Source organism: Artemia sp. Qi Xiang Cuo, chromosome 7 (genome assembly GCF_049724085.1).
Source record: "Artemia sp. Qi Xiang Cuo chromosome 7, ASM4972408v1, whole genome shotgun sequence".
In the NCBI taxonomy this organism is placed as follows: Eukaryota; Metazoa; Arthropoda; class Branchiopoda; order Anostraca; family Artemiidae; genus Artemia; species Artemia sp. Qi Xiang Cuo.
Window position 1 is genome coordinate 54,473,127 of NC_142800.1, and position 16,442 is coordinate 54,489,568.

A 16,442-nucleotide genomic window follows, 5' to 3' on the forward strand; every position below is an offset into this window, starting at 1 on the left:
CATAATGACATTAGACCTCCCGTATTATTTGTTCGAAAACTAACTGCTCAGTCAACTTTTAAAGACTGGCCGCTATATTTTCCCTTTTCTGAAACCATCACTAATTCTTTGGGGTTAACTGATGGAGAAGGCATGCATGAGCATAATGATTACCACTTGCAGCTCAAGAACAGTATCTGCACAAAAAACGAAGTACTAGAACCTTCAATCATGGCAGAGACGTTGACGACCACTGTCGGAAAGGGGCTTACTCAGTAAGGTCAAGAACAGCTGAAATACCAGAAAACCATCATCCAGAACTAAGGCATTGAACCTGCAAGATGTGCCTTCTTTTATAAGGGACAACCGATTCAGTTCTAGCTGTTGGTGGCACTATATTGCTCCACGCTGCAAAAAAAAAAAGAAGTTAATCCTGCGACTATTAGACCACTAAGAAATGTGTAATTGAATCTTCATATTCATTTCAAGATTCCTTAATCCAGAAATAGTCCTCATGTTACCTATAAGCAACATATTTCGATTCATAAAGAAGTCGTAAAGGGGACTTTCTCTTCTCCTACCCTGTTTAACCATTCTGTTATGGGAGCAGAGAGAAAATGCTCTTCATGTTACATTCTTTACGGTATCATTATATCGTTTGACTCATCTGCTGATGATAGCCTTAACCGAAGTTGGGCTACTGACCGTATTTCAGAAATCTTTTCCTTCTCATCGCAAAATACCGTAATCTCTGCCTAGAATTCAGTTTGGAAAAATCAGAACTTGCTCATTTTAATTGTCATTATGAATATTCACAACAGGCTATATCAAGTGGTACCTCTGTTATTAAGACCGTTGGCCATATCTCACACCTGGGCCCCTCTCCCTCTCCTCACCTCTATTAATCAAGTTTGCAGTTTTTGATCCTTCACTTTTCTCGCCCAATATCGGCCACCTTCCCTTTAAATGCCTCGGGGAACTTTTTTTTTCCTCGTTCAGTCTTTACAACCCCGTTTTCTGTCTGATGTTATATCGTTCCGGAAGATTTTCACTAACACTGATAAAGTAAAAATCTATTCTGCCTTATTCTGTTTCGTCAAATATCTGCTACACATACCATAATAAAAACGCAAATCGAGATTGATTTACAATTACAGCATAACAGACCCAGAAATTACAGCTTCAAAACTGTAAAAAATACATAGAGAAAATTACAGGTTACCACCCACGTTTAAGATTTCTTAATTTCTTATAGCTCTTTGTTTTTTCGATTGTTTTTTTTTTTTTGTCTCGTATTAAGCTACAACTTATTATTCTTGCAGGTATTTTAGAAGTGTAAATATTCTTCTCGTTTCTGTTTTTGCTTTCTTTTTCCATTTATTGTCTTTCCTTTTCATGTTTTGTTAGCGGATTCTCAACTGAATAAATAAATAAAATTTATGGATTTGCCACCATTCACTTCCTTGTGTGATTTTGGAATACTTTTTGGAAATTGGATCAGTTTTTGAAAAACAAATTCTAGTTGTCCTTATTTAAGATTAATTTATTAGTTTATTTTTTCCGTTGTGTTTACTATTGCTCAATCTTGACTTTTAAGTAGTGTTCTCGCCAGTATTTTTTTATTGTTATTCCCGTATTGTATTTTCCCAAATTTCTCGAATGTTTGTTGCTATGCTATGCCGTACTAAACGAAGTGTAGCGAAAAATAAATGGTAAAGTAGAAAGTAACTATCACAACTGGTTCATTCTTTCTCTTCTGCAGTGGAGCATGTAATCTTCAAACTTTTTTTATTTTTATTTTTTTGTTATTTTTGCATAGCTTAAAATGTACTATTTAAAGGCTCCGGGTTTGATGTTACTCGGGTACTCGTTCTGAGAAATGGTTCTGACAAAGTTACATGAATGAAGAACTGGCAACAACAACTAAAAATAAATAAAATTGGCGACCTTATCCTTCCGCATTGGGCTGGCACTGCAACACATTGGCCTATATATTTTCTTTTTAGAGAGAGAATATTGATTGCCAGAAAATAAAAAGTGCAAAATTAGAATTTGCCAGTAAGCCCTACGCCTTTTGTGGTCAGCTATCTAACGGTTATATGCTTACATAGTGATATAAAAGTAAGATTCTAAGACTTAAAGTAAATTAATATTTACAAATAACTGCAATTCTTTTCGCATGTTGTTTATCCAAATATTGCCGCTTGTTTTAATGTATATATATTTTTACATGATTTTGCTACTGCTCTTACATTTTAAAGTGGTCATTTTTCATATAAGAAATGAATTCAGGCGTTTTGGGTTTGTGAAAAAGTTTTTGAAAACTAAAATATTTTTTCCGCGTCGTCTTTCCTGTAATGGGTACTCTCGACTGCCTCGTAACTGTACTATTTACATTGATTCTCCAAGAAAAACTTTCTTATGCGGAATTATTTCCTCGACAACCACTGATCGCAATTATGAGCCTCGTCTGAAGTTCTAGGAAATGATATCGGTCAATTCGGCTTTGGAATCCCAATCTTCGGCTAATTTGCTCTGTGATTTGACTTTTGCGAGATCCAAGCCCGGTCTGACTCCTGTAAGAGGTCTGGTCCCTAAATTGTCGTCACTGGAACACCAACCAGAAGCGGTTGTTAAGTTCAACTAAACTGGAGGAATTGTACCGGAGACCCATCCTGTTGTACCTTCCAGGATCAAGGCAAATGGGAATTTGCCTCTATGAAAAGAGAGGGTATTCCAAATTCTTGTGTTCAGGAGACCTCTCAAAAGAGAGTATAAGATCTCTACCAAGCTCAGTCAGAAGTAGCCTTCATTGTCTTAATTAACCTGTTTTATCCCTCTGAGAGGATGAAGGAGGCTTCTATTATTTATTCTTTTTACGGCAGCATTTATACCAAAAGTTAATATTGTATTCTGACTCGGTTGATGGGAAACAGATGGTAGACCCATATTTATCTCTTGGTAGGACTTGTGTTATATTGATAGTAAGTGGGAGCAAGGGGGAGGTTAGATGATCCAAAATGTGTTATTAGCTCAATTACTATATGGGCTAGTGGAACTCAGCCAAACCTGACCAGGAGCTGCAGTAAAAAAGTTTGAGTTTTCTTACTCCGTTTAGTTTTGGTGTCTCTTTACACATATTTTATCGGACGTTGCATGGAAATAGTTCGTGCCCTTCAATTAGGCAGTCTAAACAGAAATCGTTCTGGATGTAGAGATCCGAAAAGAGAAGTCTACTGGATATAGTTTTGTTGTTTCTTTATTCAAATAATCTGGTGTTATCAAATTCTGCGACAAACATAAAACTTGTTATAAAGACATAAAGACCCATGGGTCATAGTTGCTGCAATATTTCACTAGGCTTTGGAGGTGTGATCGTTATTGGGGGTCCCAGTCTCCCTGTTAAACGGGTTTCCAGTCCATAGGTCAATGAAATTGTGACCATCTTCATTGATTTATTTTTCGTAGCCTTGACAGGAAACTGGTTGTCTTGGCTCTAGTCCAGACAAGGTCGAAAATTTATTGTAATCTTTCAAAAAAGGTAACTGTCAATAAATACGAAGCGAAATCTTTGTTGGATTTATGTGCTGTACATGAATTATTGAGGCATAAAATAAATATAACCTAATTTGCTCATAAAGGAATTTGCTTTTCCTTGGAATTTACCCCAATTAGGACATGTCTTAATGTGTTTTAACAAATGCCTACAAAGATTATAATACAGTTAGGAAATATGGGTAGTTCAAGTGCAAATTTGATCAGTTCCGCAATGTTTTGGTTACAATGGAATAAAAAAGGGGCACCATTTGGGTTGAAGCATGTGGAATTGGCTTGGATACATCCAAATTTTTATTTACTACTACTAACAACTCACCGTAGCACCAAGCCGCCTGAGGCCACCGCAGCTACGCGCGCTCCTCCTCTATCCCAATCTATTCAAAGCCTCCCTCTTTACACCCTCCAGTGGAAGCTCCCATGTCCTTTAAATCTTTCTTTATGACATCTTCCCACCCCAAAAACAGACGACCTGCTTTCCGTTTAGCCCTAGACGGTTGGTCGAAAAGGAAAATGTTTGGGAATCTGTCATCCTTGACTAGGACGGATGGATGACTAGGCTACGACTAGGATGGTCATCCATCCTTGACTAGGATGGATGACCTTGGGTAGGATGGCTAGGGCACAGAACGTGCCCTAGCCATCTCAAGCTTTCTCTCATTATAGCCTTAGAAAGCGGGATTGAACCATACTTTTCGTTTAGCCTGCTGTTTGAAATACAGTCACTCAGCCGGGTACCCGAAACAACCCATAAGCAATTTCTCTGCCTTAAATAGTTTCTTTTTAAGGTATCATTTGCTATTTAATTGCAGAAAGTTTTGTTATATTTCTGGAGCATTCCACTCTTATTTTGAGGAATTTCATAATGAATGTAAAAAGTTACAAGCTAATCAGGTGTGTTGATACTTAAATGTCTGATAATTTAATAAGGAGAAGTTATTGATTGATTTTTGAATGATTCAAAACAATTTAAACAATATTTAATCCCTTTAGTTCATTATTCTTTTTTTCGTTTTGTTTTTTTATAGTTTTTTTCTTTAGTTTGAACTTGGAGTAAATAAAATCGTTTATCGTTGTCGTCAAGTCCACGAAGAATTCTTGATTAAAAAAAAAAAAAATGTACGGTTGGAATAAATTCATAAACGTTATCAGGTTCAATCATAAGTAACCCAAGACGGCTTATGCATTTAACAGGGTAACATAAAAAAAGGTAAAAATATGTTAAACAAGCAAAAACAGAATGTAAATACAGCTAATGAGATTTATTCCTGTTTTTTAGCTGACCCGAAAAAGCATGGGAGGGGACGATTGTCTGATTGGAGGGGACGCCATTCGTTGAGCATCTAGGAAGAGAATATGCTATATATGGTTTCGAATTATGTAATTTCTCAATTGAACATCCCTTGTTTATCCCAATATTTTTCTAAGACGGGAAGGGTCATGGTCTACTTCTTTAAAGGTATCATACCTCCAAGCTTTATTTCCACACTAAGTGAAAGTTCTATAAATGATAGCCGTTTCTAGTATGGCAACGGTATTAATATGAGTTTTTCTTTTCTTTTAGGTTAGAGTTTTGTGTCTGACGCCTTGGTCTGCATCGGGTTAATTGCTGCATTTGTTGGATTTAAGGATCTATGACTTGTCTATGTCACTATGCTTTGATCCAGAATGACGTTTTCAAATTTATTTTCAGGTAAAATATTGTTCTGGTATTTTTCATCGAAAATAAAACTCTTATAGTATAACCTTATGAGTTGGATTTCATTCATATTTCTTTAATTCTTCAAAATCAAATGATGTATGTTTTCCTTAAGAGGTGGGTGTAATTTATTTGACTTTTGGTGCCTGCCATTCTCCTCTGCGCAAGACATAGCTTGAATGCCAGGTTTACTCGATATTCTAAATTTCAATAAATTTATAATTAAATAAAAACACGTGGCTCATTGACCGTATTACGGAGTCCCCTCCGTGCCATGGTTTGATCTTTTTGGCTCCAGAGTATGAAAAATTACTAAAAATAGTCTGTTCGATTTGTAGTACCTTCACTATTTAAAGTAGTCTTTTTCTTTTTTTTTCTTTTTTTTCTTTTTTTTTTAGTTAAATTAGGGTTTGTTCATCAGCTAAAAATAACAAAATCCAGAAGCTAAGCTTGTACTTGAGATCACTACCCCAACTAGGCCTAAAAACAACAAAAAAAAACTATCATATAAAAATCACTAATAAGCGACTATACGACCTCTACTCGTTACCAACTCATTAATTCTCACCATTCAACATGTTTGACCTTGTCCCTTTGTCCCTCGACAAAAATCTAGGAAAAAAAATTACAAATTAAAGGCAAAAGAGACTAGAGAACTGACTCACTCATCCCCCCCCCCATATACCCTATAACAATGTTCTTTTAACAGACTTCTAAATTCAGAGACATCGGTCACCTTCTTGATCTCATCTGACAGACTATTCCAAGCACGAGGGCTAACAAGGCGGATACAAAACATTGACCTAGTTGTCACAGGCTAAGGTGGTCGAAATTCATTCTAACGTCTTAAACTACAAGAATGTACACCAGAAACAGGCATAAAAAAATCTTGAAAGGAAATTGGTAGCATTTTATTCTGATGTTTAAATATAAAAAGAGCATTATAAAACTTAATCAATCCAAAAAATGGAACAATATGCAGTTCGGCATACCTTGCTCTAAAAGAGGAACGATTATCCTCTCCAGTAAGTACTCTTACAGCTTTATTCTGTAATACTCTAATCTGCGATAAATGACCCACAAGCGTTGAAGACCAAACCAATATACAATAAATCAAATACGGATGAATAAGGGAGAAATAAAGCATTCTGAGAACCGGTCTTGGGAAAGTACGCTTTAGCTTCCTTATAATTCCCAAATTTCGGGCAACCTTAGTTGCAATTTGATTAACATGGTCTTTGAAACTCGAGCACTCATCGACTATCACTCCAAGAAACTTCACTGCTCTAAAACGTTCTATAGCCTTCCCGTCAAGTTTAAGTTTCTCAATCCAGGGGTAGTAATTTACGCTTCTCCCGTAAAACACAAATTGACTTTTCTTATGGTTTAAATTAAGTTTATTAACTTGCATCCATTTTTCTATTTGTTCCATTCCCTTTTTCAGAATTAGTAGAAGTTCACTTTCCGTCCTCGCAGCAACTGTAAAATGTGTATTGCCAGCAAAACTAGGAATTATAGTTCTGGGTCCGCGATCCCGTTTATCCATAACCGTTGTATCTTCAATGCACTGGTAAATATCATTGATATAAATCAAAAATAAAAGAGGCCCCAAAAATGACCATTGAGGAACGCCAGGCTTCACTCTCTGCGGGCTAGAGGTCGCACTTTCAGTTTGCACAATCTGCATACGTTCACTCAGGAATGATCTAATAATTCCAAAAATTTTCCATGGATACCACAATTATCTAACTTCTTTACTAGAATTTCATAATCAAGACAATCAAATGCTTTCATTATGTCAAGGAAAACGGATGCCACTTTAAGACCACGATCTAAATGATTATTCACAAATGTTGTCCAGAAGATCACTGCTTGCTCAGTTGACATCCCTTTCCTAAACCCGAACTGACTAGACCGAAAAAACAGACTTAGATTCTAGGAAATTAATCATTCATACATTTATCAGTCTCTCTATTATTCTAGAAATAACAGGAGGAAGGGAAATAGGCCTATAATTATCTAAATTCCCACTATCACCCCCTTTAAAAAGCGGTTTTACTTTCGCAATCTTCAGACAATCGGGGAAAATATCTGACTTAAAACATTCATTTATTAGCATTACCATCTGACAAGAAAGAATAGGATAAATAGCACGGAAAACTTTCACAGTCATGAGATCCGATCCCGCTGCAATGTTTTTCACATTTTTAACCATTTCACACTACTCACTTAGTTTAACCGGCTTTAAATAAGCAGACACATCGCTCTTATCAGGCAGAAATTGTGTAAAATCGCCACCCTCAGCCAGGACTGGGATACTGGATCCTATATTATGGCCCACATTAGAGAAATGCTCACAAACTGAATTGCAATTCACGCTATCCGGAAGCTCCCGAGGGAGGCCGACTAGGGTTCATTACAGACTTGATAAGTTTCCAAGTCTTACCTGGATTTCCCTCTGCTTCTTGAAACTTGAAAGCAAAATAATCCGCTTTAGCTTTCCGAAGGAGACAGTTTAGCATGTTATTATATGCTTTATAATCATCCTTAGTAGTTGTTCCTTTATTTTGGGTCAAATCCTTATATAAATGGTTTCGCCTTCTCATGCTTAAGAGTAGACTCTTAGCAATCCATGGTTTCTTTGCTAATTGATATCTGTAAACTTTTTTTGGTTTAACACACTTCTGAAGTAAACCTGTTAATGTGCCGTACCATTTATCAAATTTCCGATTGATATCATATTCCTCATGTAGATAATTGAATTCAGTCTTATCAACTTCCAGTTTAAAACGGGCAACAACCTCAGAATCAATAATAGGCCTAATGAGGTTACAACGATGTCCCTTATTCGACTGTAGGACTTGCGGCACTGTTATCATGACTCCAGAATGATCTGAAACACTATTTACCCCAACAGCAGGTGACTTATATTCAGTATTCACAAATATGTTATCCAATATTGACCCAGAATTCTCAGTGACTCTTGTACAGATGTTTATAGTTGGCTTAAGCCCGTAGCTAAGCATCATATCCAGAAACTCCTTAACTCTCTGACTAGAATGTAGACTTTTCAAATCAATGTTGAAGTCGCCACGCACAAAACACAGCTGTCCTGTTCCACTCAACAGGTCCAGTTGCTCTTCTAGCAGGTTCAGAAATTCTACGAGACTACTAGACGGAGGTCGATAAATAATAGCAAGAACACATTTAGAATTAAGCTTAGATACTTGCACAGCCATCGACTCAAACACCATTTCCTTATGTTTAGTAAGGGAAGGCATCGGCAAGACATTAAGATCACTCTTGATATATGCCGCTAAACCTCCATGTTGGTGCAATTCGCTGTTTTTTTTTGTATAAAAGCTAGAACGTGCGTCTTCTAGTCTAGGTAAACAAACAACAGAAGCACCACCTTTGTTTGAAGAATAGAGAGGTGTTGTAAAAATTAGATTTAAAATGCACTGAATTCCTGACATAAGTGTCCGGTCCTCTTTTGAATAGTCGTAAAAATGCACTTTTTTACAACTGAAATTTTTGTTCCTCCAAAACTTATCACTAGTAGGTGTCAAAAGAGCTGCATAAAAAGATTCCAAAGGTTGTATTTTTGAGAGTCATATGCTCGTAATAAGTTTTTTATTCAGATCAGAAGGTAGTGTTTTAAATTGTCAATCACCTCTGATCAACTCTTGCCGAAAATGGATTTTATTGTTTTGCAACGGTTTATATTATTATATATTGCGGGAAGACATGGGTTTGTTTTACCCTAGTCTTCATTTATTTAGTCATTTTTATTCTTTTGATGTTCCATTTCTATAGCTATGACCGCTATGAAGATGAGCAACAGCCAATCCTTCCGTATCCAGGTCAAGGTGAGCGTCGAAGTGTTCTTGGCCATGTGCTGTCAAACCTTGCATACAAGGGACCAGAACCACCTAGAGGTGAAGACAATTATGGTAGAATGCAGGACACATTTGGACCTAGGAGGTAAGGTCTTATCCTAATGTGTTAAGCAGTAAAGGTGTGACTTTTAACTCAAAAATGTCATGGATGGATCATGTAAATAATTGTACTAAGAAGGCGAATATAGCGTTGCAAAATCTAGTCACAATTCGGCGATTCGGTTTTAGTCATTTTTCACTGTTGAATTTTTATAAACTGTACATTCGGAGTATTTTAGAGTATGCTTGTCCTGTGTGTTATCCGGGGCTAAGTAAAGAGGAAAGAAATGACCTTGAGAATGTGCAGGAACGAGCTACCCGTGTGATATTAAGTCCGGTATTCACGAATTATGATGGCAGCCTTAAAATCTTAGGCCTAGAAGGACTTGATGTCAGGCGACACCCGCTTACAATGGCCTTTGGACAGAAGCTTTTGGAGTCAAGCAGGCATCGAGATTTGCTCCCTGAACGGGCAAGAACAGGGTGTAATACAAGGCTCCAGAATAAACTCGAGCCTTGTAAGCCCGTGGCTACCAACCGATACAGATTGTCTTGTTGAGAGTATTTTGTGTCTCATTTTAATAAGTAAGTGACAAGGAAGAGTGATTATTTAAATTATATTGTGTCTTATTTCTTGTTATTTGACATAATAAATTCGTATCGTATCGTATATTGAAATTAAATGGATTATTAGCAAATGTATAAGAGATGGTGCTGAATATGCCATCCATAACGTAAATACCCATACAGATCGTATTCAACAGAATTATTAGCGTTTCGTAATATAATATCTTGAGTTTATATACAAATATTTGTGACGTCAGGATTATTGTTACTGCCTATCATTTTTGTTTTTGTTTTTTCTTTCTTTTTTTTTGGTTAAAGCTTTGGGGTAGATCAAACAGCAATTACGTATTCCACAGTAAGAGTCTGAACATGGATATTCTTAATTGTAGTATAGAAACTAAAACCATTCAATATTTCCACTCCTATTTCCATGGTTTTGAATAAAGTTAAGTTGAAATTGCCTTTTCGATGCTTAAGTAATAACAACAAAGTTGCTGGAGGTGCAAAGGAAGTGTGAACAAGTTCGCCTTGTACTTTAATTGTTTTTGTGTTTGGGGTAGTTCTAGTTCAGAATTTTTATCTTCTTTTTATGTATTTGGAATTTGATTTATTTTGTAATATTTTTGGCAATTTGTGTGATTATGTTATTTTTTAGTCGTTATTTGCTAGTAAGCTAGAAAAATACGAATTTTATTTTTATGTGTAATCATCTTGTTTGCGATAGAGTAAGATAGGGATATTTTACAATTTAGTGCATTTTGTTTAGTTGCACTGGCCATGGTATTTTTTGTCTTTCATTTTAGTAAAAGCATGTGTTTTTGATCTGCTGATCTTTTTCTCCTTTTTCCGTTTTCTTAATTTTTGACGGGTCTATTAAACTAACAAAGACATAGAATGATTTGTGATTTGAATTTATGTGAAGGATAATATCTCCTTTTCATTTTTTACCCTCCATCTCTTCCCTTTTCTCTTCTTTCTGAACTACTTTTATGTTGATACGTAGCATATCGTTCAATTCAGGCTTGGGAATTCTACATTTGTGGCTAAATTTTATTGATTCATCTGTACTGATGTTTTAGTATTTCAGCATGTTTTTTTTTCTAATCTACCTTTTTCTAGCTGAAGTTTTTACGGGAAACATATTTGAAACAGGTCAACCTCCTCTCTTCCCCACGGTTAAAATTAAAATCGGTATTAAGGCTGTTTTAGTTATTTGACCCATTGAGACGAAGATTATTAGATTACAGGTTTTTTAGAGACAGGTTACTACAGGTTATTAGAGACAGGCTCACTAGATTTTAGTGAACCTGTTATCCAGAGGAAAACGTTTCCACAATGCTAAATTTTGCTAAAATTTTCAACAACAAAAAATGCTAATTGTTTCTGCTAAATATTTGAGTTTAACTCTTAGTTCATAAACGTCACTGTCAAGCTTAAAGGTTGCGTCTGGTATAATCGCGCTTATGAAAAATAATTGCCTAAAAACAGGTTCGCTAAGTTATGCTCAAAGGTAGATCTGCAAGGCAATATAGACCAGGAGGAACAAAGTGTAATTGAACATTCATTGCCCTACTAATTTTCTCTTTGAGAAACACTTTAGAAAACCATTTAATGCAATCGTTTCTGAAGTGTGTAATTACAGGTGAGATCTTCTCCTGTGGAATTGACGTTATGTGCTTGTACTTGTCACTTTATTGACGTTGCGGCATTGATATTATGCACTCGAATACAGATTATGTTTAAACGGGATTTAATATGGCTACATCCGGTTAGCTTCGGAAAAAATGTTGGTTTTGTCCTGCCGGTGTGGGTTTAGAATATTAGGGTGGCCGGCGTTTCCCCCGCCCCGGAAAATACCCCCACCTCCTGCGGAAAATAAGGCTTTCCAAATTTGAGAATGTTATTTGTTTTTTTCGAAGCGGGGGGGGGGAGAGTTTTTGGTACTGTATTTTTGGAGTTTTTGGTACTGTGTTATACGCCACTCACTCAAGTTTACGCTATGTAAAACTCGAGAAAAACCGGTTTCTTCGTTAGTTTCTTTCAGGTTAGCACGAGGCAAGACAAAGACAAGTGACACAATAGATGGGAAATATATAATTTGGGCTCTATATTCGCACATAAGGGGGGGGGGTAATGTATTTGGACAGTTTGAAATCAGAAAAGAAAGTAAGAACGATTCCTGAAACACAATGGGCGTTTAATTAGAACAATAAGCTTTGTTTTAAAATTCCATAAAAAAAACTTTAACGTAAAGAGTGAGGTCTTGAGGAGGAGGCAACCTCTTTCATATATGTAATAATTTCAGTTCGTTTCAGGGTTTGATGTTGCTCGTTATTTTCAGTTGAAAAAACTTGTTTTTTTAATTTAATTTCTAATCTTTTTTAAATAATACCAGGAAATCCGGCTCTCTCTCCATGAAAAATTCTGGTACTTGTGTATTATACGCCACTCACTTAAGTTTACGATGTGTAAAACCGGTTTCTTCGTTAGTTTTTTCGTTACTTTAGAAACAAATTTGGACTAAATATTTGCACATTGGTGGGGGGGGATAAAGTATAGCTGGTCTGCATGCAAAATGTGTTAAGTACAATTATTCTGTATATTATTGAGTAAGAATTGTTTTCTGACTTCAAACTGTCCAAATGCTTCCTCCCTCCCTTATATGCAAATATATAGCCCAAATTGATATATTTAATTATATATTTTCCATCTATTGCTCTCACTTGCCTTTGTCCTGTCTCACGTTAAACTGAATGATGCTAACGAAGAAACCGGTTTGTTCTCGAGTTTTACACGGTACAAACTTGATTGAATAGCGTATAATACATAAGTACCAATATCACTTCTCCCTACGGAAAAAAATTCAAATAAAATTCTCATATTTGGAAAGCTTTACCTTCCAGGGGGAGTGGGGGGGGGAGGGGGGTAAACGCCTAGAACCGAATATTAGATAACCTCTCTGTCCATGTGGAGTAAAGGGGAGTTAACTCTTATTAAGGTTAGAAAACCGTGTTTAAGATAAATTTTTTTAGTAATTACTGAATCCAAAGACTATAGTTTTACTTAAAGTATAGTTATGCATCTTTTGATGAGATATTTGAAAAGTTATCTCAAAATGTATTTTCAAATATCCCATTTGACAACAAAAAAGAATTGGGAATTGAACAAACAAAAAAGATGAAATGGTGTGTAAAAAAAGCGAATGAAACTATTTGATAATTGCTGCACTTAGAAATATTTTATTTTTCATTTGTATACTATTATTTGTAATGCCTTCTGAAGGGGAATGACATCTAATTAACAGGACTATTTCAAAATTCCTCTTCTCTTCCATTTCTTTTTATGTGTCTTACTTTTCCTTGGGATATGAAATTTTACATATGGGGCTTGGATTCTCCGGGAGGGGGGGGGTAGACACCAACAAATTCATTTTGGAAAAAAACTATACGTTCTTTTTGCATAATCTCTTGCTCCAAAAACTGAGCTCTTACATAAAACTTGACAGTATATTTTTTTTTAGGTACTATGATGAGCCCATGCCAAAACGTTCGTACCAAGGAGGAGAGGGAATTGTTGTAATAATCTATGGGATAGATGACAGAATGAACTGCGATCGACTATTCAACATTTTGTGTCTCTACGGAAATGTTGAAAAGGTACTATATATATTAGAATAGCAATTACAAATATATTTTATTGATTTTACAGAAGTTTGTGTATTGACCGGATATTGTCAGATTCTTTTTGTAGTATAACATCATAATTATCTTCGCTCAATTAAAGTCATCCTTTCATGCTATGTTACTATACTGTCGATACTCATACATGTTCTAAAACGATACTACTATATATATCCTGTAGTGTAATATTTGCAGGTATGAAAATGAATGGGAGGTCATGGGCTTGAGGTTCCTGGTGAGGGACGTTGACTCATGTTGATCAGAGACGGTCACAAAGTGTGGACCCTTCCCCCCACTAAAACTTGAAAATGTTGAAGCCTTAAAAGATACCCCTACTCTCTCCTCAAAAAGTGCCCCTACTTCTCAGATAGATGTTAATCCTATATTTTGAAGAGCTTTTCAGGAATATGCATTGTCATAGGAAACCCCTTTTTTCAAAGGAGAACTAAATGTTAAAATAAAACTGAAAGCAGTCATCACTAGGCCTAATATTTACTTCTCTATCCTGATTTTTTTTCTCTAGTTTGGTTGTTTAACAAGGAAGTTCTTCTATTTTAGTTTTTAAGGTTTGCCTTTGTGGACTTTTATGTTTATATTGTATTCTTCTTCCTCCGTTGAGAACGGCTGAGCGGAAGTTTTTGCCGAAATGCTTGCATTTCCCTCTTTTTTGCTGGCTGGGACTTACCTCGTTTTTCTTCGTTGCTCTTTTCTCATTTTACACATGGCTGACCTTGAACAAATTAAATGAGACTTGCCGAGTTACTCGTTGTCCATCACCAGCCGATACAGTTGAGCCGAGAAAAATACCTCAAATTTTAACTAACAATAATCGACTTAACTGCACACTTGCTTTGAAGACAGAACATAATCAAACACTTAACGCAGACAAATGAGCGAATCAAAGAAGAAAATCAGCGTGCTTGTAATCTTAATTACTAGTTAACAATATGTACACATAGGATCGGGGGGGGGGGGGGGAAGGAAACAGCTCACCAAGAATTCTTGGGATAAAATTGACAGAGTTGTATTGAGAGAGCTGTATCATGAAAATTTAAATTTTATGTTCTGTGAAATTAAAGTACTATATCCCCTTCTAAGTCCTTCACGTCTTGGGGACCCCCTGGATGGGGAATGCTACCTTGCAAAAATATTACATTCTCTAAAGGCTGCTGCGAATATTGCCGCCCCAACTGTATCCGTAAAAAGTAATATGTTTAAATCGGGAGGGTCTGATGTCCCTGGGTGAAGCTAAACTCTGTCATCTTTTTTTGGTATAAAATGTGGAAGGATTGCGAATGACTTCGTTCAGGTACAGTTTTCGGTTTAGTTAAATAGTCAAAGCATAATTTTCAGAAAGTTGTGAAAAATGAAAAACAAAATGCCAATTTTAAAATCTATCATAGTCAATGCAGAACAATCCACAACTTTCGAGGAAAGAGGTTAATAAACTCACTCGTTTTGCTTCAACTCAGACAAATAATATTGCCACCACTGAATGGCACACTCAATTTTAACTAATATTTGTTTTGACACAGATTTTAATACAATACTGCCGAAGCAACTGTAAAAGCTCAATCCCCATAAAAATTACCCCACTGATACACCCTCTATGTCATATAATGTTTTAGATGTAAATACTTGGCTCAAAAAATGGAGAGACAGAAGAAGACTAGAAATGTCTTCCCAATCCAGCAATTGAGATAAATGAGCACTTGAACGATGTCTTAACCTTACTCATCTATCCAATTACCTATGACAAAAGAGTATAACCGACACTCGTCTTCTAAAATAGATAAAGCCCCTGGGGCGGATGGTCTGCAATTGGAGCAATTACAGTACAGTACACATGTACTGTTCGAACGCCTAGCTTTGTTATTCCAGATAATATTGTCCCAACAGTATGACCCTAAGTCACTATTTGAAGGTCTAGTCACATGTGTGCCTAAAAAGAGTAAAGATCCAAGGCTATGTAATTCATGTACAAACGATAACTATATGCCATGTTCCTAGCAAGTTACTTGAAACAACAATATGTCCGTTTCTGTGCGAAAAGTGTGATTTCGGGATCATCAGTTTGGTTTTAGACAAGGATTAGGAGCGCAACATATATATTCTGTGTTTTTGTCCATAATTAGAAGGCACGATATGAGGAAAAAGTGTCTGTATGTATGCGCAGTTGATATATCTAAAGCCTCTGACTCCATTTTACATTCACAATCATTAGTTGCATTGTATAAATATCGGAACTGGCGGAACTGTTTTATTTGCGCATGTCTTCGGAATCGGTACCAGAATTCAATAGTCCGGATCCGTACTCGTGAAGGAACTACAAATCCTATTCCCGTGAAGCTTGAGGTAAAACAAGGTTCAGTCTTAAGTCCATTAATCTTCAAAAACACATTTAGGACATTGACGAGAAACATCTTACCCTGTGTTATTGATAGCCATACTGATAATTGCCATCTGTCGTATCCAGATCTCTGTCGTACTTCTTCTCGCTGAAAACGCTTCTTCAATGGATAGGGCTGTTGATGTTCATCAGTTTAGTGCGTCTTACGCAGGGTTCCCACGGCACCATCCAAGTTAAAAAATTGTTTCATAAAATTGCGCACCGTGAAGTTTGTCCTGCTCACATAAGAATTTTAGCTTTCTGACTTTACAGCAATTTTTCGTAGCAAATTACTGAATTAATCAAATGCTGAGCTGTGAAAACCATCTTCTTCAATATTTTTTTTCTTTTAATAAATAACGCTTAGATGATTCTTTTTTATAACCCTCATTCTTTCACCATGCAAAATATTTAAAAAGAAGTATACGCTAGTATATATGTAGGCAATTATTTGTGTGTAGTTTATTTGAAACTTTCCACAGTTCCACTGCTTTTGCCTGAACTTTGTGAGCTTTCTTGAAAAAGTTGAATAAAGTTGTACTTTTTTCCGACAGCAATAAAGTCGACAAAGTAAAGCAAGGAACACAGTTTATTAGCTTTGTGGGCAGCTTTATTAACTTTATTGACGCCGTGGG

At 36.1% G+C, this 16,442-nt stretch overlaps 1 protein-coding gene across 1 annotated transcript in view; it reads left to right on the forward strand.

Annotated features, from left to right (window-relative positions):
- LOC148950436 (heterogeneous nuclear ribonucleoprotein L-like) overlaps nucleotides 1-16,442 on the forward strand; it is a 107,949-nt gene that overhangs the window by 66,823 nt on the left and 24,684 nt on the right. The window contains exons 8-9 of the mRNA XM_089092401.1: nucleotides 9,050-9,217; nucleotides 13,259-13,394. Coding sequence (XP_088948527.1) covers nucleotides 9,050-9,217; nucleotides 13,259-13,394 — 304 coding nt within the window. The remainder of the gene's footprint in view (nucleotides 1-9,049; nucleotides 9,218-13,258; nucleotides 13,395-16,442) is intronic.